Here is a 23826-nt window from a genome sequence, read left to right as displayed (position 1 = left end):
CTTCCGAGGTTTCTTCCCATCTGCTACAGGTAGTTTTTCCTGGCCAGTGTTGCTTTAGCCTTGCTCCTGCGGGGGTTTAGGCCAGGGTTGTCTGTGAAGTGTATTGTGACAATTGTTTGTGAAATGTTTTATATAAATAAATTTTGATTTGATTTGAGACCTTTTCCCAGTCACTGTGCTATGTCAGGAGACCTGGGCTGGGGTTTGGTGAGAGAGTTTATTATTTTGAGCCTTCAATCAAACCTTGTGCAATCTTTGGCAAAGAGATGTTGAAGTCAAATATTTGTTTAGGCCTTCAGTTGAGCTTTGAGTACGGATTATTATTCAGAAAAATAACAGGACATTTTTCATGCTACAAATGGATGCACATGGTGGTACCTTTGTTTAGGTAAGGTGGACTGCCTTGACTGCATATGATTTGAGGAACCCTCTTGTTCATATTCAATTTGAATTTGTTATTTTGAACAAAGTAAAGTTTGGTTTTTGGAAATTTTTTTTACCTTTTTTCTAACAGATCTATACGGGTCAGTTTTGACCCATAACACCACTGATGTCACTACTAAGGAATTTATTCTAGAAAGTTGTGTTCTAATATTAGCCTGTTGTAGTCAGATAACGTGATTACCCCTTGTCTTCATTATAGGAAATATCATGAGTGAATTTAGACTTTTTTTAAATACTGAAAACATCTGGTATATTGTAATGCAAGTGGTCTTGCTACCAAGAAATAAAAAATAGAAAAATGATTGTATGGTTATGAATTGACAATACGTTAGTTATGAGGTAAAAAAAAAAAAACTATATTGGATGATAATCATTGTTTTTTGAGTGTTTTCTGCAGAGTTAAACCATGGGTCAAATTTGACCCGCCAACGTAACTGCGTTCAACATTCTAACACATTAGGAAGGTTAACTGAAAAGGAAAGATTTTGAGATTTTGGGGAATTAATATTTATCTATACATTTGATCTGGACTGTATTTCACCATGTTTTTGTGATTATTATGGCATTGGAATTGATCTTAAATTACATGCCAGGTAAAAAATTTCTCATGAAAACTGCTTAAACTGTCATGATGCGTGAGGAGTTTTCAGAATAACTGATCTGTTATTCTGGGTGTGTATAGATAACATTTAGGTTAAAATGGTGTTAAGCTAATTGTTCATTGCTCGCCTCATCTTTCAATCTTCATGATCTTTCCTTTGTGGAAAATGAAATGAGTTGAGAACAATGGACCTCGTTCACAAAACATTTCTTAAATTATTCTTACTTTTGTTCTTAAAAATGTTCCTGTGAAAAACCAATATGGGATTCATGACACAGACCTTTGCTTTTATGCATATCCCATGTGTATGAGATGATAAATGCTGAATGCAAATTTTATGCGCAATTCTGATCATATTATTAGCATAAGGAAATATCCATGAACAGATATAGATAAGAAAAAATATGAATGTCGAAATATTTTTAGAAACGTTCTTACGCACAGTTCACGATCAAATGTAAGCTTACACATGTTTTGTGAATGATGCCCCACCAGTGCAGTCATAATTGTTTTCATCGTGCTCGATGGGAAGTCATTTTTCTCAGTTTTTCCCTGCTTCAACAACCTCTGGATTAGTTTTCCTAATTGTCAGGCGGCTCACCCCAATTACACTGAAGGTTCCGCATAATCATAACTCGCAATCGCAGTGTTCTGCCATATTACGACTGGTCCTAAACTCAGAGTCCCTCCCACCCAATCTCAGTTCACTGGAATTGAGGGATTCCAAATGTCAAAACTCCATCCCCCTTTCCTGCTCCTGAACTGGAGCTGTTTCTGAGGAGGGAGGAAGGAAGGGAAAAATCAGGCTGGTAATCATAAAAGGCCCTCTGGTTTTCTAATGCAAATGCACATCGATATCACTGCCGTTATCAATATCGATGAGGATCTAGTACTTCGCCATATGAAGTTCAGAGTTAACTGCTGGAAGGATTTAAGTGTTGCGGCACTGTGCAAGTGGAAAAAATGTGTGTGTCTACTTTGTGTAAACTGGAAACCCTAAGAGCTTGATATGCATTTTTGTATGTCGCTTTGGATAAAAGCGTCTGCTAAATAAATGTAATGTCCTTCCAGAAGTGTGGCAAGGTTATGTGTCTGGACTGTTTCCCATTGTGCTTTGCAGCAGATTCAATAGTTTTTATTTTTATGGGTGTTTATTTTTTTGTGAAGAATGTCCTCCTTTTCCTCTTCTGAGATGTGCATGCGTGTGTGTGTGTGCGCACGTGCCTGCCTGCTTGCTTTCTTTTTTTTTAATGCAGTGAGTGAGCTCAGCAGGGCCACTTGTACGTGCATCTCTGTGCGTCATGGAGGAGGAGGTGGAGCCACTTCAGTGCTCATTACCTGCCCCTCATTATGGCATTTCGGTTTTTAGTCAGGACTCAATGTTTTCTGCCAGAACATTAATTTTACAACATTGTTTCATACAGTGTTAGTGAGAAAAAGGTTTAGTGAAAAAATTGGTTGTCTTTTCCGTGGGCGCCTTTACTGCTTTATCTCCTGAGTCTGTCATCTCAGATTTCTCTCTCTGTCCTTTGTATATTTCTGTCCATATGGATGTGTGGCGGCAACAATGCAGTGTAGTTATTAGAGAACAGGGCTTATACATGCTTGGTTGCAGTAAAGGAACATTAATCAGTGAATATCACAGAATCTGTCAATAATTAGGGGTCCAAGCACAAGGTGCGAAGGAACCCTATTGTTTTGCTAGAAGTTTTTAAATAATCAACGTTTTTTCCATGTCTAAACCTGACTATGGAAAATATCGTACATGGGACAGACATCAAATTTAGAGGGTGGATTGGGGGAGTGTGCAGCCACCTAAGCCACAACTAATGACCCATGTCCACCATAGGAGGGGGGTGCTATAAGCAAACACACTTTGGGTCATAACTCGGGAATCATATGTTCATTTGTAAATCTTTTTTTTTCTTCTTTTGATTCCCTGAAAGTTTACTTCCTTCATGGAGTGACGTCATGGCTCTTCTGAATCATTTTCCTGCCATTTTCACTAAACTTGGACACTGTAAAATAAATAAATGTACCGACTGGCACCATGGAATGCATATACGCATATGCGTCAAGACCTCATCTGTAAATGGATACCATCAAATTGGTGCCCATTGGAGAAATGTGGGCATGGCGGGCTCTCTAACGCACCATAACGCAACAGTGGGGCCATATTTGGACTGTTTCTTGGCTAAAAGTGATGGAATGTCACATGATAGTAAAGCCAAATTTAGATGTTGGGTTTGAAGTCTCCCCCCATTTCTTGTCTGCACTATTCTGAACACCGGTCACAAAATGTATCTAGAAGATGTGTTTTGGGAATAAATGATCTTCGGCCACTTGTTTTGCTCCCATCTCAGTGATCTTGTGGGGTTAGGAATTGCTTGAAGTTGTTTGCGCCTTCAATTGGGGATCACCTCCACTGCTTGGACCCCGCCATAGCTGCCTGTCGCTCTAGTTAAATCTGTTTTTTTATGTTATTAAAGGTGTGTACAGTTTTGCTGTTGATGATTTCTCCTTCGCTCCAGTGTACAATGGCCTCCGACCAAACAAGTATAGGCTAGAGAAAGCAGAAAGTCCCCCTGCTTTTATTGACAGACAGCATATTTATTTGTTTCAGTGTGTTATGTGTCAGTGTGTGTTGCAGTGTAGAGAATTTTTGAGTTGTCACAGTTTGGGTTTGATGGAGCCCTGGTCTCGGCACCATCACAATCGGACCCTCCTTCCCAGAACTCCAGTGCACACAGTCTTTAAACCCTGCCCCAATCCTTCCAGGACAAAGCAAAACATGGAAAGCGCAGTGGAAAAGCTGTCTTGAGTAGTCACAAAGAAAACACTCTGAAATCTAGCCAGGCTGTGTCAGCACACAACAGTCTGTAACCAGGGAAACAACTTGGCCTTATTCAAGCGGGTGATCAGGCGTCACAAGCAGGCTGAATGAGCCGCATGGAAAGGTTAAATTGGGCCCATGGATCTGAATGACAGCTCTGATCCATCCTCCACAGTGTGCGGTTGTTCTGTCCTTGTGGAGACGGGCGAAGTGAAGAATGATTTCTCGACCTATCATTCACCCCAAAATAATATTACTGGTGATTGTTGTAAAACGGTAAAAATTCCCATAGCTGACTTATTGTCCCTCTCTGTTTTATACGCATTCTCCGCTTGGAATCTTCATCCGAAATGCCTAGATGTGCCAGCCGTAAAGCGTAACCAGTCAAAAGCATTGAAACTCACATATTGGGGACCTGGTCATGTGATGCACTTTCTCGCAGGTTACACGTGTGACCTCACTTCATGAGATGCACGTGGAAATGCAGGCTCTGTGCTTCTGTTGCCAGATTCTCCAGTTCCATAATCTTTCGATATTTTGAGTGGAATGCTTTGATTATTTATATAACATGCATTTATTGTACAGGCTGACCTCTCACGTGAGTTTGAGGAATCTGGTTTGGATTACACAGTTTCTGTATTCACTTCTACTAACTTGCCGGAAAGCACCCCTAAACACCCCCAAACTCCTTTTCTCGCACTCTTCTTCTCCCTTGGCTGATGATGTCATTTCCTGCCCTGTCGACACTTTCCTCTGTTCTCAATTACAGCCCACACTGTCCCTGCCACTATTAGAAGAAACTGTATAAAAAAAGCCAAGGAAAAATATAGCTTTTTTCTCAGACAGATGTTCCAACTGAAGAAGTGGCGCAGTGCACGCTCATGGTCCACCGAGGGGGGCCGGCACGTGTTTGAGCGATGACCTCACGTGGGCTCGGTCTGCAGAGGCACGTGTGAGCAGGACTGGCCCTGCCCCCTCACAGGAAGCACCCCACTACAGAAATAGAGAGGGGTGATGCATTTTACTGCCATCTGGTTATTAATTCTGCCCAGAGTCTTGTTCCCAGGGGCGACTTCATTGTAATACTGGAAAGGGGGTCGCAGCTCCTGGCGTGCCCCAAGGCCTCATTCCAGGAACCAGCAGTCCTATGAAAGGTTCTGATTCCAGTGGTTAACTTTTCTTTCTTTTTTTGGGGGGGGGGGGGCGTATTTTTTTATTGAATTATCCTTTTTCTAGGAAAGTCCCATTGATATACTATTTCTAATGGAGGCAGATTCCCAAACATTTCCCCCTAATCCACATTCCAGTTTAGGGGAAAAGCAACCCCATTTTCTTCAGATGCGTGTTAAAAACAGTGTACAATAAGCCTATGTTTGACAAGTTGAAATTTACATTAAAATCAGTATACAATGTACTTTTGACATGTCAGGGTGCATATTGAAATCAGTATCGAAAGGTATATGTTCTGTTATTGCTGCCATCTCCTCAGGTGTTGTCTGAGGTACTGTCGTCAAGATTAAGCCAAATGTTTCGTAATAGCCAGTGTAATGTTGAGTTTGTAGCTACACTGATGTAACTGTTGTGATTTTTCTTAACCTATTACAGCTCTAGGTTGGCCATCTTACATTTAGTACTTAATTGATACTTCACTTATAATGTTCCTGGATTAGCACATAAGCCAGCTCTGACTCTGTTGCTCAAATAACTCTTACTAAATCTCTCTGGATAAAAGCATCTTCAAAATGAAAGTAATTTAGTGCAATGTCTAGCTGCACTGTCTGTCAGTTTAACTCCAGTCCTGGAGGGCCATAGTATCTGCAGGTCTTAACTCCTGTCCTGGAGGATGTATGCCTTGTTGTTGGATGTACACCTCATTTCCCACAATCCAGTGTGCTGGAGGCATCAGTTCTGGACCATTTTCTTCTTGCTGGTTTTTTTTTTGTGTCGTGTGAAAGGACTCCCAGTTGCTGCTTTGAGTAGGCTGGCTCACAGGGTAACGCCTGCATTTTTCCAGGATTTTATGCCATGGAAAATTTGTCTTTGCTGTGGCGAGGGCTTCAGGTTCTATGATGCAGGCTGCTCTGTGTCTGTCGGTGCATCAGGGAGTCAAGAAAGCAGCTTTGGAGAAACTGAGTCCTGCATTCCGCTTCATTTGACACACCCTCTCATGTGTCATTAATGTCCTGTGCGCTTTGGGGTTCAGTGGCTCATTTATCGGTTCTCAGTAGGCCTTTCCCCAGACAGATCTTTGCCTGAAAGCACATGAACAGTAAACGGAAAGGTGAAGGGCCGTTGACAGTGGAGGAGCTGAAGGAAATGATACTCGCTGCACTGGGATGGACCCCGGTCCCCCTGTGAGATCAGTAAACCCTCCAGCTCCAATCTCACAGCTGTGCCGCATGGCTCAGCCCAACGGTTTTACGCATTTCTGACCGCGCTGAACATCTGCGCTCATGGACGACATTCCCGTCACCCAGTGGTGAGGCAGGTTTCTGTGGGAACGGCAGCTGCTGCAGCAGCCCTGGGATCTGGAGTGTTTATAAAGGAAAAAGAAAGGCTTTGTGCATCTGGCTTGGGTGGGACACCGCAATACGCTTGCTTCTTCCTCCAGAAACATTTTGTGCCCGGCAGCTTATGACAGTGTATGCTTGCACGTTCCCCATAGAGATGTGATGAAGAGAGCAGTGCCCCTTCAGCAGAATTAACATGCTCCTGTCCACTATTCCCTCCCCCCTGGGGTTTACCCAGGTTAGAGCTTTAATGCTGCTACCCAGAATCCCGAGTGGCAGGATCTTCCTCACTGTCCTCTGGCTTCCCTTGTGGAAATGCACTGCAATATATTGTAAATATGTGCACTTTTTTTAATAATGTTTTATTTCAGTATATTTTCGGTATTCTCCAGTTCAGTGTTCCCTGGAATACCATGTAGGCTTTCCTCTACCGTTTTTTGGTCTAGAATAGCCCCCCCTTCAAGCTCAGGGGAAATGGCGGCCCGAAAAGAGCCCCTGGGGGCCATGATGGCAAGGGCTGTGGTGGAAAGAGTGAAAATGAATGGCCTCTGTTGAGTGTCCCGGCCTGTTTTAATGCATCAGGCCTTTATTTTTTGAAGACCTTAATGGAGTTTTATTGTTTGTCGTTCATGTGATTGATGTCTCTTCCCCATACTAGCGTGCCTCAGCCAGGCCTGGAAATCAAGCAGCACATGATCCGTCATATCTGGTTTGCTCCTTTAAGCATTTACTGTTCTGCTGTAAAACGTTATTGAAATGTTTCTTTTAAAAATGTTACAAAAAGGGAAAAAAATCCTACAGTAAATTATTCTTCACTCGTTTGTCACATTGTAAAGCTAGTTCATTTTCAAGAGACATGCGTATTTGGTTTCTCTGCTTGCTTCTTTTGTGGAACTCCATGCATTTGTGCCTGTAAGCGCTTGGTAATTTACAGTTGTTATTTTAGCTAAGCCTCTCCTGTAGGAGAGGAGTTGGGTGTGGGTGTGAATAGAAGGGAGACCTGGGTCAGCATCTCTGACCTACACCTCTCTTTAGCCTGGATGTTTTTCTCCTAATTGTGCTCGGCAAGATTTGTGAATTTGTCTGGTTCTAACCAGGCCAGATCTAAGCAAGTCCACGAGCACTTGTGCATACAGAGGGAGAGAGGCCCTGTTCTCCTGCCCCTCACCAAGGTCTGCACAGACCTACTGGGGGATCAACTTGGGGCACAGAGGACATGAAATTGTGAAAACTCTGACTCACAGTTTCTGTTAGTAAGAGAGTACCAATGCCCCCTTGTTTTCCACATCTGAGAAAGTGCAACATATAGCTTTGTCCTTTCTAGGGCAGATATACTTTCAGAAGGTACAGGTAAGAACCCTACTTGGCCACCTCCTAAATCCCTGTTGCCTGGGATGCCACCTCTTGAACCCCACATGTGTCACTGTAGGTTGCCACTGTTGGTTGCTGGTTACAGAAGCTTCCCTGGGCCTGTCTCTCCATAGCTCTACCTAGCGACTCCAATCAAACCCATGCAACACTGGAGGGAAGGGGGGAATGAAATTTGCATTTGGAAGCACACAGGAACAGTGTCTGGAAAAAGGCTTTTTGTTTCCAAAAGCGTTTAGGAGCTCAGAGGCGTGCAATCTTGATTTTTCCATGTAATGCCAAAATTGAACTGTGATCAAATTTTTTGTTAATGCTTATCCATAACCTGAAGGTGCAAATTTGACACCCAGCAGGGAATGTAAGTCCTCTGAATTTGAAACTGGAGGGGTTAATTAAGAGAACGTTTGTGCAAAATAACAGTATTTTATGAGGTTACATTTCCCTCCATCTACCCTTGATTGATTAGTTTGAAAATTGGTTTTAGGAAAAAAATTCAAAACCGCAAAAGGTTGTTTACTTCCAGTTGATGGTGTTTAGAGATGTAAGGGGTGTGGGAAGAGTGTAGTTGTCGCTAGATTATTTGTTTCCATATGGAAAGATTGGTGAGTTCAGCCTGCAACTAAACAGCCAGTGGAACAGAAAAACCTGCTTTCATTGGACATACAGTTTGCTGACATCCGGTCGTCAAGTTACCACACACAGCTTTTTCCTCTTTCTTCTGTGAGGGCTTTGTGCTTATCTGTCAGTCTTTTCCTAGTTGAGTAAATTTAAGCTGAGTTGATGCAGCTGGGTTTTTTTTTTTCCAGAACTGTAGCTGTGTGCAGTGCTGATCATTCAAGCCAAAGGAGTGCAGTCTCATGTTTGCTCATAGATAGTTCCTTTTTGGCTTCACTGACATGGCATTTCTCTCAGAATTCACAGGTTCACTGTTGAGACAATAGCTTTATTTCAGGAGTGTCAGACTCCAGTCTGGGAGGGCCTCAGTTTCTCCAGGTTTAACTCCATTCCTGGAGGGCCATGGTGCCCTATGTTTTTGTGGTTGCCTTTGTCAGCGCCCAATTTAGACCTTTGAAAAAAGATCTGTGGACTCCTTAGCCAATCAGTTATTTGAAATCACTTACGTACCGAAACACATCAAATTTCAGCAAAAACTGCATACACACAAGACTGGAGTTGGATTCCCCTGTTTTGCCTGCTCTGGGCAGTGATGCACTTTGCTTTTAGTTGCAAAGCCTTCATTGTCCCACGGATGCTGATGGAAGATCGCAATGTGAGGACTCTTAACATCACTTCCTCCAAAGCACCACAGAATTGGCTTTGGTATGATTAGCAAACCCTTGTCTTCTCTCCTTTTGTTGCTGCTGTTGTTATAACTCCCACAGCACAGGATCTGCCGCGAGTGCATGTGTGTAAACAAGTTGAGAGGACAATGATCTCCTTTACTACACTAAAGAAAACAAAGATTTACACTGCACTCACAGCACACCGGTGATTTAAAACCCAGAGGTGATGTGTTGTAGGTGGCTAGTGTTTGGGAAATGCAAAGATCAGATCCTTTTTTAAAAAAAAAAAAAAAAAAGAGTCTCTTTGGACAAGAGAATCTGCATTCGTGCTATCTTTACATTACATTACATTATCACCTGGTTCATACTCAGTGGCCAGCTCCCGTAGAGGGGGTGAGGTCAATAGCTTCTGCGCTGCCAGTGATTTGCATGACATCAGTGACATCACAGATGTAGGGCAGGAGGGTGTGCCATGGTAGTTCCACTCACCTGGAATGGAAGAGCATATCCCATCATTCCGCTATGTAATCCTCTGGCTCTGGTCCTGTGGTTCCTCCAGATCGGATCCCTCCTCAAACTATGTGGCCTGCGAAAGGGGATTGGAACCAGAATTGATTCAGTTAGATAAAGCTGTCCCACCAAATTGTCCAAGAAACAGGTGATGTGGAACCCGGTGCTTTTGATTTGGGAGACACAGGGGCCTGTATTTGTTCTGGAGTTCTGACAGTTCAAAGGTTCAAGTCATTTCTTGGTTTATGAAGCAGCTGGCACAGACCTTTACGGCAGTGTGTCCGGCTTAGAGGTTATCTGTCGAGGAAAGTGCGTGTCTTTCAGGATGTGCTTGTGTGTTTAAGGCCAGTTTTTTGGTGAAGTTGTCTGGCCTGAGGAAGTGGAAGTGTGAGTTCCTGGTGTTGGACAATGTCTCGCTAGCACTGAAGTTTAATGGCTAAAGAGACAAAATGTAATAATGTTCAGGCCCCATTAGCAAAAAAAAGTATTCCAGCAGAAAAAAAATTTAATTCCACTCACTGAAAACTTCACACAAGTCATTTGTCAGTGCTGTGAAGTGCCGAGTGTTGCCACGGCAGTGATTTTTTCTGTAATTCTGGTCTTGTAAATCTTTTTCCCAGTTTCTCCTTTTGTTATTACAGAGCGAGAAATTCCTGAGGATTTAGGTAAAATCTTGGCATGTAGAATCCTTCAAAGCCCACCTCATCACACGGCTCAGCGCCACCGCCGCTTGGCAAATGAGACCTTGCAGTAAATCACGGAGATGGATGGGCACATTTGGCAGTGGTGTCCAGAAAAAATACAAAAGGATCCATTTTGCTTTAATTTGGGTGCTGGCGAGCATCGGGTGTCATGGGGGTGATTGATGCACCAAGTCTGATCGACCCCATCTGAGCCATTGTATTTCAGCCCTAGTTGGCTGGGACCATTGCACTCTTTGCTTGTAAAGAAAAATTAAAGAAATGAATGACATTTTCTGCATTTCATGGCACTGTGCGTCATGTCACTACTGATTCATTTAGCAGAGTTAACCACTCCAAAGATGGGTATACTAATTTCTTGGATGTTGCAATACTTGAAGGTGAAAATGGAGAATTACTGTTGGTCTAGAGAGAAGAAATAATACTCAGCACAGCAGCTCAGCTTTTTTTTCCCCATTGTATTGGGTTGATGGACTGCAGGCTCTTTTAACATTGTTTTCTGTGATTAGCTTGCAATGAACTGCATTAAGCCTGTGGTTCAGAAATGATTATAGAAAAACTTGTTTTACAAATTTACCAAGTTGCTTCAGTGTAGTGTGTTTATGGAGCTATTTCACTAGTGTACTGATTATGTTCTCTCAACTGTTTTTTTTATTTTTTGTATTTTTTTTAAGCATGTTGACTGTGTTTTCCCCCTCTGCAGTATGTGTATGTGTGTTGACAGTGCATATTGAATTGTCGTTGCAGTGAATGGACAGCCAAGGCCGTTGGAGTCCAGCCAGGTGAAGTACCTGAGGAGGGAGCTGATTGAGCTGAGGAACAAAGTCAACAGCCTGCTAGACAGCCTTGAGCCTCCTGCAGAACCTGGCTTCACCGCCAGCGAGCCTGACAGCGGTACAGATTTCACAGTCTTTCGTATACATATTCACACGCACACAAATATTTTACATGATCACTCATGCACTAGTAGATACATAATGTATGCAGACACATGCTGTGCATGTTCTCCCCGACGGTTGTACATTTGCATTGCATACACACAGCTATACACAAGGAAATGTTACCTTTGTAAACTCATACACAGTGGCAGAAATGCACATGTGCACAAACTCATCCAGACAGAACTGGTTATCAGTATATGTATGTATATGTATATTTTTCTCTGCTTTGAAGTGTAATCTAATTGGGCAGTGTTTCTGTTCCTGTGCATGAGTGTTTGTGTGCATTCCAACATGGGCCTCCTGTCCCTGTGAGTGAAAGCAGATGTGCGAAGCACACTGCAGTAAGGGGGACTACTTGGCTCCAAAAGGGACTCAATTTTCACTGCTAAAGAGCTAAAGGACATTTAAATGGTTGTTTCTTATTATTGCTGAGCTTTCATGAGTATCAGGTTTAATTCAGTAGCTATCTGAATGCTACATCTGATGCGTATATCTTTATTATGTCCTTCACAGAATATTGCTTGGTCTAATCAGTACTCCTGATCTTGCCCACCGTTAACAGGCCGGGGGGTGGAGTGGGGGGGGGGGTACATTGATCTGGGCCATGCTAGGGGATGGGGCAAGCAGGAGATCCCTCCAGTGGTCCATTGACATGTGGAATATTTGTTCTAAATGCTATCTTGGCAGAAAATGTATAGATCATTTTGGTTGCATGTTAAATGGGCTCAATTTTTTTCTACTTTATCAGTATTATCATGCTGATAATGGTCAACACTTGATTTAATCTTTACCTATTTTGGTTTGATCTGCTATACTGTCAATCAGGGGCTATAATGTAGGTCCTTAATTATGCAACTTTACCTGCGTTTAGTCGTGAAGGATGATTTTGTCCCAGGCCTGGGCATTAAGCATGGCGGCCCTGCTCGTCATACAGATGCTTTGGTCTTATCCTCTCAGCAGAGAGTTGTTATTATAGCTTCATCATTTCTCATTTATCTTTCTCACCAAGTTTTAGAAGCTTCTGTTTTTAGTATCGGAGATCTGAGATCTTTTTGCCGTCAGGCTAACAAAGCTCTCAAGTCTGGAATACATCTGGAATATACCATCGGAACGGCCCTTTGACATGTCTGAGCTCTGAGTCTGCTGGGCCAACTGCTTCCCGACAGTGGGAATGTGGAACTGTGGGATAGGTCCCAAAATCAAAAGGGAATGTGGAGGCCAGCCTCTGGACCTTGCAGATAGCTCAGTGTAGAAGACCTGCCAACAACCAAATATGTCCCCAGATGTGGGGCGACATCATTAGAGAAGCCATGCAAAAAAAGATTCTAATTGATGGCTCATATTAATAGCGCTGTAGCTCTTTTCCTTTCTTCTACCCTGCTTCTGGCTGAGCCCAATAAGCTGGTCTCTGTCTGTCACAATAGAAACCAGTTTTTGGCAGCAGCATGTTAATTGGGTCACGCTTCAATTTGTAAGTTGGTTCAGAAAACCATGCAGACACTGCTGTTCATGCGAACTGTTTTTTTTTATTTTTTATTTTAAAGCTGTAAGGACACATGAGCATGGAAGAAGCAGCGGAAGTAGTTTCCCCATTTATGTTTACTGTGAGGCAGGTTAGGCAGCTAGCCCATTCCCAAGTGTAGTTCAGCTGGTCTGTATGATTTCACCTGTTGTTTTGCATGTGTGTGTGTTTTCTTTGAATCTATTGAATGGAAATTTCAGGAGTGTTCGATGACCAGATTGGTTAGGCCGTGCAAACTTGATTACAAGTTTAGTATGTGAGGTGAGAGAATGTGGCGGGGGGTGGGGGGGGGGGGTAGGTACCTTGTAAAGAATAATGCTGAATTCAGAGGGAGGGCAAATTCATACAGCACTGAAAAAGTGCATACAGGCATGTATAGAAGCCTGTATAGCAGCCAGGCATGTAGAAGTGCTCATGCATCATTTAAAAAAAATTTCATTCAATTTTATTTGTATGGTGTTACTTATGAAGACACTGTCACAAACATCATAGATTCGCAGTGGATTATTAGTGTCCCAGTGCTGTGATGAAAGGCATGTTTACTTAAATAACAATCATTATGAGAAAACAATGAGGTTTTCTGCTACAGAGGTTGCATTGACAAGGATTCTGTGTTTACGAATCATAAAAAATTGTTAATGTGGTGCATTCTGAATTCTGTGGTGCATACCATTGCCTCTATCATAACATTCAGTTCAGTTGAGATGCGTTTGTACTGACTCGCAAAACCTATGCTTAACACTAATATTCAGTTTGGAAACAGTGGATTGATGTAGATCACATCAATTTATACAAAAAAAAGCACACACAAAATAGGTTATGGTATCTCTCGCCCTCCAAAACAGTAGCAGCATTAAGAAACAAGTTGATTTGAAGATCTTTATAGTGCAAAACAGACAATGTTTCGAAAATACTTAACCACCTACGTATGACACAGTCTGGTCATAGGAGCTGATAATCTATATGGGTATGTGCATACCATTTCAAAGTAAACCTGACGGAGATTTTGAGGAATCAGAACGTTCGTTTTGCACCGTAAAGCTGCAAGTTGGTGACCACGAGTGCTTCGAGCTTTACTTGCATTTATTGCAGACCCCTCAGCTCAACTAATTAGGATGTCCGGTATTTGGCATATGGTTTTTTCATGTTAGCATTTTTTCTGAGAAATGTACTTACTAGTGAGAGAATTTTGCCTTTTATTTTCCTGATTAGTAGTTTTTGAAAAAATTATTTACAGTTAATATAATGATGAACATATGTTTTAGTTCCATTCTGGCCTTTGTGCCTGCTGGTTTTTGCACATTTAATCTCCGGGGATAAATTGGACTGTTAACTTAATACTAATCTGGACTTGGATATTGTTTCATGGTAAATCTCTTGTAAGGAGTAGGCCTGTGCTGTTGCAGGTGTTTTTGCTCTGATGTGGTCACGAAGATGCTGACTGGTCTGATGTGGGCTCCAGGTAGGAGAAGAATCTCTGGTGTCTTTCAGTCCAGCTCGGAGTGAAACCAGACCCCTTTATGGGATTTTAGCTTTGCTTGAGCTTGGAAGTAACATTAATTCAGTCTGCAGAGCCATCATGATCCCCTTGCCCCGACTAGCCCATGAGAGTTTTCCAAGTTTACCTGAAGGGGGTGGAGGATGAAGGAAAATTGAAGACCATGTAGCATGCATATTGGGGGAAATGGAAGATTTTCCATGCGTTGTTTAGGGGGCCACAAATGAGCCAGACTAGCTAGGCTGGACAGGTGGAGAAACTGCTATGGCAGGCCCTCGTTGCCCCACAGTGGAGTGGCCCTGTTCCAGAACGCTCTCTCACCATTGATGATGTGGAGCATTTGAGCGTAAATGAAACTCTCTCCCTCGCTGTGCTCCATGTTTTTCTTCTGGGATTAAATGGGGCCATTCTGTTTGTAGAAGTGACTGGACCTCTCAAGGGTACCCCAGTAATTCTTTTCTCTGTGATGTCATATGTTTTCTCAAAATGAATGCAGTGTGGATAGTTGGAATGCTTTTTCCAACTCGGAGGCTTTTAATTTCGCAGTCTAGGATCGGTGCCTGCATGGGCATAGTCAGTAATTGTGAGCCCCAATCGCTGCCATTAACATGAGAATTTTTTGAGAAATGGAGACAATGGACAAATATAAAAAAGTCAAGGGATGCAGTTAATTTTAGGTGTTGTGCATTAAAAGCATTTTTTACCTTTTTGAGATCTTAGGCGCTGGAAATAAAATGGCAGGATCATTGGAGGAGTTACGTGACTGCAACGTGTTGCGGTTTTCCTCGGGAGGGGATGCGGCTGGATTCTTTTGGAGGAATGGCATTCCGCCTCTATAGGGGCTTACTCCACTGAAGCCCAAAGGCCCTGGGAACCAGCTGTCTGTCCAGATGCAGATAGAATTCCCCTGGCAGCCCGCATTGTGCCTCAGAATGCTGTTGAATTTAAGCTCCCTGATGTGCGACTCATCTGTCCAATCACATTGCTTTAATGAATTAGGAGGCACTTTTTGCTCTTTGTTCTGAGTGTGAGTGTGTGCATATGCGTAAACATGTGTGCTCTGCTGGCTGTTGGATTCCTCACTGCTGATAAGCTCTGCTAGTGTTTGTGCGCAAACACACAGTTGGGCTCTATTTCTCACTTGTTGGGCTGTGTTTCATTTTGTGGTTAAGATTACAGTTGTGCAGCCATCAAGACAGTAATCTGCCTCATAGGGATGCCTCTGCTTCATAGGGACGCCTCTGCTTCATAGAGGCGCCTCTGCTTCATTGGGATACCTCTGTTTCATTGGGACGCCTCTGCTTCATTGGGACACCTCTGCTTCATAGAGGCGCCTCTGCTTCATAGGGATACCTCTGTTTCATTGGGACGCCTCTGCTTCATAGGGATGCCTCTGCTTCATAGGGATGCCTCTGCTTCATAGGGATGCCTCTGCTTCATAGGGATGCCTCTGCTTCATAGGGATGCCTCTGCTTCATAGGGACGCCTCTGCGTCATAGGGATACCCCTGCTTCATAGGGATACCTCTGCTTCATTGGGAGGTCTCTGCTTCATAGGGAAAACTTGCTGTTACACTTGGGTCTAAATCGCTGTTTCAAACATCAGATTAGACACGTTTGACATCGTTGGAAAGCGCATACTGTCCCCTATCGAATAAAATAATTGTAATTTAAACCAGAATTAACTGAAAAGCGCCACAATGTAAACTGCATGTTGCTTCATATTTCTAGATAATTCTCCTTCCTTATGATGCCATCTATTTTCTGAAGTGCACCAGTCCCAGCAAAACACCCCCACAACATGATGCTGCCATCCCCATGCTTCACAGTTCGGATGGTGTTCTTCGGATTAAAAGCCTCGCTCTTTTTCCTCCATACAAAGCACTGATCATTATGGCCGAACAGTTCAATTTTTATTTCATCTGACCAGAGAACACTTCTCCAAAATGCTAGGTCTTTGTCCTGGTAATCACCTGAACACTTCATTCTGGATTTTTTTTGCCGGTCTTGGAGTAGGGGCTTCTTCCTTGTACAACAGCCTTTCAGGCCATGGCGATGTAGGATTCTCTTAATGGTGGATGGTAGATACCTTGGTACCTGATGCCTCCAACTCCTTCACAAGTTCCTTTGTTGTTGTCGTCTTGGGGTTTAGTTGAACCTTTCAGACCAAAGTTCGTTCAGCCCTGGGAGTTAATTTGTGCCTCCTTCCTGAACGATGCAGTGTCTGTGTGCAGCATTTGTTGTTTGAGTTGAACAATCTCAGGACACTGGTCCTGGCCACTAGGGGGCTTGTGCAAAGGGGTTAGTGTGTTTGACTGCACTTGTATGCTCTACTCTGTTGCTTATGCACTGCATACTACCTCTATGCTTGTGCTAAATGGCTCTTATTTAATCTAATGTAATAAATATGCTGGAACTATGTCACTGTACTGTATAAAATGGATTATGTTGAATGTGTTTTTTCCTCCAACAGTGTTGTCCAAAAACAGTAAAAAGGCAACTCTCATGATGATTTTGAATGTTTACTAAATGGCCTGTGATTGGGTACCCTGTCCTTCCCAGAGTAATCATTTTAGCATGTGTGTAATTTTGTTGGCAGTGCTTGCTGTTCCTCGGGCAGTGTAGGTGAACTGAACAGAACGTCCTCTTTATCAGTTTATCGTTGTTGCTATAATTGTGCCGACTGTAATAATATAAAAAGAAGGGGTTGTCTTGGGGGGCCTGTCGCTATCTCACCCCAAACAACAACAAAAAATTTAAGACAAGCGGTGCAGTCCACACCACATGTTCTGCACAGGCCTGTTACCCACAGTCCCGTTCTCTCATGTTCAGTATTTGGCAACCAATTTAAACGAGTTAGATCATATTTAATATTTTTTTATTGGGTGTTTCCTTTTGAAATTTTAATGTTTCGAATCCCAAAGTATATGGCGGTATCTTTTCCTCTCATAAAATGTGCTCAAGTAAATATTTTGTTGTATATAACAGATGTATGTGCAGGGAAACAAGCGCGAATCCGCAATAGCTGCGACTGCACACGCATGCATTCATGTGTGCATGCATCCACGCACACACCCTCACATAAACACATGACCTCTTCTTTGGTTCATGACCAACCTTTCCAGAAAATCTTGTGAAAATCTGTGACTCCATTCGGGAGTTATACGCCTTTTTGTGATAGGCCACGCCCATTGCCACGCCATTGCCGAAAGTTACTCAGCTGTACCTTCCGGTCATGACCAACGTCCATGCCAAATTTCAGCCTCCTGGGGCGATAACTGTGGCCGCTACGGGGTGGGACACTTTTTTGTGGACCAACCGACCAACAGACAGAGCTATAGAGCTGCCAGTCGCAACTAATAAATATATTAGGAGTTATTGTCAGGAATTTTTCAATTGTGGTTTTTAGGATTTTTTTTCTTCTTGTCCTTATTCCCCTGATTGCCTGTGCTTCTGCTTGTGTTTGGGTGTACCTATGTGTGTTCGTATGCGAGTACACCTGTCTGCATGCATGAGCATGTTGTTGTATCTTTATACTGTATGTGCGTCTGTTTGTAACGTGTGTGTGTGCATACATGTGTATAATGTGTTTGTTTGCTTGCCTCTCAGATGCAGTGGATGGGCGGGACGGTAAACCGGTGGCTCCAGACTCCACGGTGAAGCCACCGGTTCCAGTCAGCGCTGCCAGTATGTCGGCCTTTGACCCTCTGAAGAACCAGGACGAGGTCAGCAAGAATGTCATATCTGCCTTCGGGCTCACCGAGGACCAGGTCTCAGGTATGGCTCAGCCAGGGGTCAGCCGGCTCCGCCCACATCATAGCTCTCAGGCTCCATCTACACTGTAACAGGTATAAAAAGGTTAAGGTTTTTAGGCAGAGCAGTTTGTCATTGGTCAGAATCGCTGCTCACACAAGGTACAGTGTAGATCGCTTTTTGTCATTGAGAATCATAGCAGCAACTGCATTTCATACGGTGTGTTAAAAACACACGCAAGTACAATAACGACGCATGAATATGATGAAAGAAAAAGAGTGAATGAGTCATAAAAATAGCTAGGATAAATGAAAATGGAACTGGGCTGCTTAGTGGTTCTCTTCCCTGCAGTGCTGACTGGCTGACTGAAACTGCAGCGTGGTGAGAAATGGCGTTGCGTACTTCAGAAGAGAGTGCATGCCTGTCTACATATTTCCAAAATAATAGCGGAGGGTCCACTATTACGCGCTGATATACGAGTGGGCTTTCTAAAATTGTGGAGAAAAAAGCGGTGGTGAAAAATAAGTAAATTAGCAAGGTTATTAAGATGTTTTAGTTTAATGGCAAAACTAATGGTAAAACTGTGACACAAACACTGGAGAAACACTACAGACAGTTGATACACATATAATATCATTGGTCCTCCAGGATCTCAGAAAGGGTGTGTCACATTTAGTGTTTTTGATGTGAGGTGTTTCAGTGAACCTAGTTCAGATTTTTCCTATCTGCACTAGTATAGTCACAGTTTCCATCCTCTGCCATAACTGAGATGATCAAGGTTGCCACCCCTCCAGACTCCGGCTTTCAGTCTGTGTGTCAATACAGGCCGCTGTAGTTACTGCTGTCGCTGTCAGTGATGTAAGCTAGTTCACTCACCGATATTGCTGCAAGGAGGACTCATGGGCAGAAGTCACTGCCACAAAAAGATTCACGGATATGCAGACATTGTGCACAATGGAACATTTTACTCACAGATACACGCCCACAGCACCGAACAGTAGGTTGACTGACATGGATACAAACCTCGGTGCACTGCGGGTAATCTGCTGACACTTGCCGGTGAGCACAGGTTGACTGGCTGCCCGGCAGAACAGACAGATGTTTCACAGATACATACTGGGTATGTATAGCAGAAGCGTTTTCTGCTCCGCAGAGGCGTTTTCTGCTCCTCGAGCAATACCGGACAAAGGGAAAATGAAAACATTTACTGGAAACGTGCTGGACTGTAACCAGCTGAAGTTTTGCTATCGCCGTGGTCTTGCCACCAAGAGTTAGGGTAATTTTACTGTGCTGGGAAACTGTGTACACAGAGCCTACTCTCCCCTCCCGTCATTCAGTTTTGTGGAACAGGAACGGCTGTTCTTGTCGACCTGTGGTCCAGGAGAACTGCGTTTTTCATTGTTACCTCCCACAAGTTATAAACGAAAGCAGCCGATTTGATGGTTAACACACCTCACCTGGCTTCTTGGTTCTGAATATGTTGTTTATTTTAAGTGGGCAGCTGGTTGCCATGCCTTTAGGTTGCAGTGGTTTTGAACTGCCATGGCATGCTATGACAGCATGGGTGGGGGCAGAGAGCCAGTGTGGGTGTTAAGCGGTTTGTGTAATCTCGTGGGGGTTTTGCCAAGCGTCTAGACACCAGCTCGTGCCTCACGCCCTCCCTTCCTCCCAGGCCCTCCGAGCGGCCCAGCAGAGGAACGTTCAGGCACCCCAGACAGCATCGCCTCGTCCTCCTCTGCCGCCCACCAGCCTGGTGTGCCCTCCCAGCCCCAGGGTCCGTACGCTGCCCCCCCAGCCCAGCAGCAGCCCCCTGCAGCCATGGATGGTATGTACACTGCCCACGTTCTTACAAGTCCTGCTGTACAAACTCGAGCTACACCCTCTCACACGCTCCTCTCACCCTCTTACACACTCCTCTCTCATCTTCTCACTCGCTCCTCTCTCACACATGCTCTTATCTCTCATACCCTCTTACACACTCCTCCCTCTCACATTCTTCTCTCTCATACACTCTCACATGCTCCTCTCTCACACCTTCTAACACGCTCCTCTCTCACCTTCTCACTCACTCCTCTCACACACTCCACACACCCCTCTCTCTCTCACCCTCTTACACAATCCTCTCTCTCACCCTCTTACACACTCCTCTCTCACACACGCTCTGACATGCTGCTCTCTCACCCTCTTACACACTCCTCTCTCACACACCCCTCTCTCACCTTCTCACACACTCCTCTTTCACACACCTTCTCTCACGCTCCTCTCACACACACCCTCTTACACGCTCCTCTCACACCTTTTAACACGCTCCTCTCTCACACCCTCTAACACACTCTTCTTTCACACACTTTTTCACACACTCACACCCTCCTCTCTCTCTCTCACTCTCTTACACACTCCTCTCACATGCTCTTCTCTCACCCTCTGACACACTTCTCTTTCACACGCTCCTCTCTCACCCTCTTACACACTCCTCTTTCACACACTTTCTCACACACTCCTCTCACCCTCTCACATGCTCCTCTCTCACCTTCTAACACACTCCTCTTTCACACACTTTCTTACACACTCCTCTCTCTCACACTCACATACACTCCTCTCTCTCTCACCCCCTTACACACTCCTCTCACCCTCTCACATGCTCCTCTCTCACCCTCTTACACACTCCTCTTGCACACACTTTCTCACACACTCCTCTCTCACACACTCACACACACTCTTCTCTCTCACACTCTTACCCACACTGTACGGTATCACCGCCTGGCAGCAACACCGCCTCCATTCATTTTGAATGAGAGGTGGCGGCCCACCCCTCCGCAAGGCATGTTGGGATTGCAGGCGGCACGGGGCGAGGCGAGGGGGGGATGGCCAAAGTTCCGCGTTGTGGTAACCAATCAGGTTTGATCTAATGATCTGTCAAGTAAATTATCCTCTTTTTTTTTTTTTTTTTTTTTTTTTTTTTTTTTCAAATTTTTGTTCCACCTCCTATAGTTCCACAATGGAGTACGTACTTGTAATTGTCATAGCTCAGGAGGTAAGTCGGAGGGTTGCCGGTTCAAACCCAGCCCTGGGCGTGTCGAAGTGTCCTTGAGCAAGACACCTAACCCCTAACTGCTCTGGCGAATGAGAGGCATCAATTGTAAAGCGCTTTGGATAAAAGCGCTATATAAATGCAGTCTATTTACCATTTACCATATTGGGTTTCCGAACTTTATACAATCTCCTACAGAGACACCGATTAGAGGAACACAGTGTGGAGGAAAGTCTCTGAAATTGTCGGTAGCTCTGCTATGTAGATATAGCCATTACTATTAATTATCATTGTCCAGTCTGAATAAAAATAATTTTTGCAGTAATCTAGCTCTGAAAGATGTTTGTCAGCTGCCTAGCTAGGCTGTCTAATGTCTAGCTAGTGAGTAACAACCAACAATAACAACAAAAACATTTTCTTGCTAATGTATTAGTTGCTAATTGTTCGTTTCTACCAGCCACCTAGCTAGCTAACTAGATATATCTTTGAAGACATTAGCTGGCTAATTGGGAAGATAATGTTTTTGTTGTTGGTTTTTACTCACTAGCTAAACATTAGACAGTCTAGCTAGGCAGCTGACTGACATCTTTCAGATCTAGGTTACTGCAAAAATGATTTTTATTTAGACTGGACAATGAACATGAAACACGACATTAAACTTGATCAACAGTTAAAGAACACAGCTGTCTGTCAAAAATAGGTGACACACCCACAAGCGGCCGATTGTAGGCCGTGAGAGCGGCGCCAAGGTGGCATAGCTGCGTACAGTGTGGCTTCACCATTACACACTCCTCTCTCACACACACACACACACTCTTCTCTCTCTCACCCTCTTACACACTCCTCTCTCACACACCTATTCACACACTCCTCTCTCACACACACACACACACTCTTCTCTCTCACCCTCTTACACACTCTTCTCTCTCTCACCCTCTTACACACTCCTCTCACACACCTATTCACACACTCCTCTCTCACACACACACACACACACACTCTTCTCTCTCTCACCCTCTTTCACACTCCTCTCTCACACACCTATTCACACACTCCTCTCTCACACACTCACACACACTCTTCTCTCTCACCCTCTTACACACTCCTCTCTCACACACCTATTCACACACTCCTCTCTCACACACACACACACACTCTTCTCTCTCACCCTCTTACACACTCTTCTCTCTCTCACCCTCTTACACACTCCTCTCTCACACACCTATTCACACACTCCTCTCTCACACACTCACACACACTCTTCTCTCTCTCACCCTCTTACACACTCCTCTCTCACACACCTATTCACACACTCCTCTCTCACACACGCACACACACTCTTCTCTCTCTCACCCTCTTGCACACTCCTCTCTCACACACCTTTTCACACACTCCTCTCTCACACACACACACACACTCTTCTCTCTCTCACCCTCTTACACACTCTTCTCACACTCCTCTCTCACACACCTATTCACACACTCCTCTCTCACACACACACACACACTCTTCTCTCTCACCCTCTTACACACTCTTCTCTCTCTCACCCTCTTACACACTCCTCTCACACACCTATTCACACACTCCTCTCTCACACACACACACACACACTCTTCTCTCTCTCACCCTCTTTCACACTCCTCTCTCACACACCTATTCACACACTCCTCTCTCACACACTCACACACACTCTTCTCTCTCACCCTCTTACACACTCCTCTCTCACACACCTATTCACACACTCCTCTCTCACACACACACACACTCTTCTCTCTCACCCTCTTACACACTCTTCTCTCTCTCACCCTCTTACACACTCCTCTCTCACACACCTATTCACACACTCCTCTCTCACACACTCACACACACTCTTCTCTCTCTCACCCTCTTACACACTCCTCTCTCACACACCTATTCACACACTCCTCTCTCACACACGCACACACTTCTCTCTCTCACCCTCTTGCACACTCCTCTCTCACACACCTTTTCACACGATCCTCTCTCTCACACCCTCCTCTCTTACATGTCTCTCTCATGCACAAGCATACCGCAACACCTGTAGGAGGATTTACTGGCTAATTGAAGGGTTATGTGCAGTAGCCTCTGTACACCACTGTTGGGCAGTTAAATGTAACATTCAAGAATAAGGGCAGTGTGTTAGCAGGGTTCTATTTCATCTTACTTTGCCCTGTACTTGTATTTATTTGGATGTGCTATCACCCTTCACTGAGTGCTGAGTGCTGCACACACAATAATTTTTCATTCTCAGTGTACAATGTAATTTCTGTCTCTTGCAGGATTACAGAAACTTTTAGAACTTTTTATACCTTCTCTAATGAGGCTCTGCAGATAGTGGTCAGGTTCACGGTTACAGCTAAGTTTTTACCAGCAGAAATTTGGGCGTATTTACCCCTGTCCATCCTCAGCGCTCTCTCCGCACTGCCTACACCAAAGGTGTGTTGTGTAACAGAAATTATGTAGTGTGATGGTGTGTCCTGCTCCTGGATTTGACAGGCACACTGCGCACCGCAGACTGCGTCAGCCTGCCGGCTCGCCACCACAGCATTTACGCTCACCGCACTGTTCCTGGCTAACTTTCTGTCCCGTTTCTGCGCTGGGCTCTTCAGCGTGCTCAGCAGCTCATGTAATGGAAAACAGTTTTTCTGTTTGTCGGGCTGAGCAGTGTTTTCTTGCCAGGGCGAAACAGCCTTGTGTGTTTTTGGGCCCTGTATTTCTGAGCCTCAGGACCCTCCTCGCCACTTTGTTTTCCTTTCCAGAAAGCACTGGAACATGTATGCGCTCCTCACTCACAGTAAACGCAAGGTGAAT

At 44.2% G+C, this 23826-nt stretch overlaps 1 protein-coding gene across 3 annotated transcripts in view; it reads left to right on the top strand.

Annotated features, from left to right (window-relative positions):
* The window catches only part of tfg (trafficking from ER to golgi regulator), a 54131-nt gene that overhangs the window by 8518 nt on the left and 21787 nt on the right, over positions 1 to 23826 (top strand). For all 3 annotated transcript variants that reach the window (XM_064327144.1, XM_064327145.1, XM_064327146.1), the window contains 3 exons: positions 10998 to 11144; positions 17820 to 17987; positions 19636 to 19788. In XM_064327144.1, coding sequence (XP_064183214.1) covers positions 10998 to 11144; positions 17820 to 17987; positions 19636 to 19788 — 468 coding nt within the window. The remainder of the gene's footprint in view (positions 1 to 10997; positions 11145 to 17819; positions 17988 to 19635; positions 19789 to 23826) is intronic.

This window comes from Anguilla rostrata, chromosome 3 (genome assembly GCF_018555375.3).
Source record: "Anguilla rostrata isolate EN2019 chromosome 3, ASM1855537v3, whole genome shotgun sequence".
In the NCBI taxonomy this organism is placed as follows: domain Eukaryota; kingdom Metazoa; phylum Chordata; class Actinopteri; order Anguilliformes; family Anguillidae; genus Anguilla; species Anguilla rostrata.
Note: the sequence above shows the minus strand (reverse complement) of the source record. Positions and strands in the feature narration are given on the sequence as shown.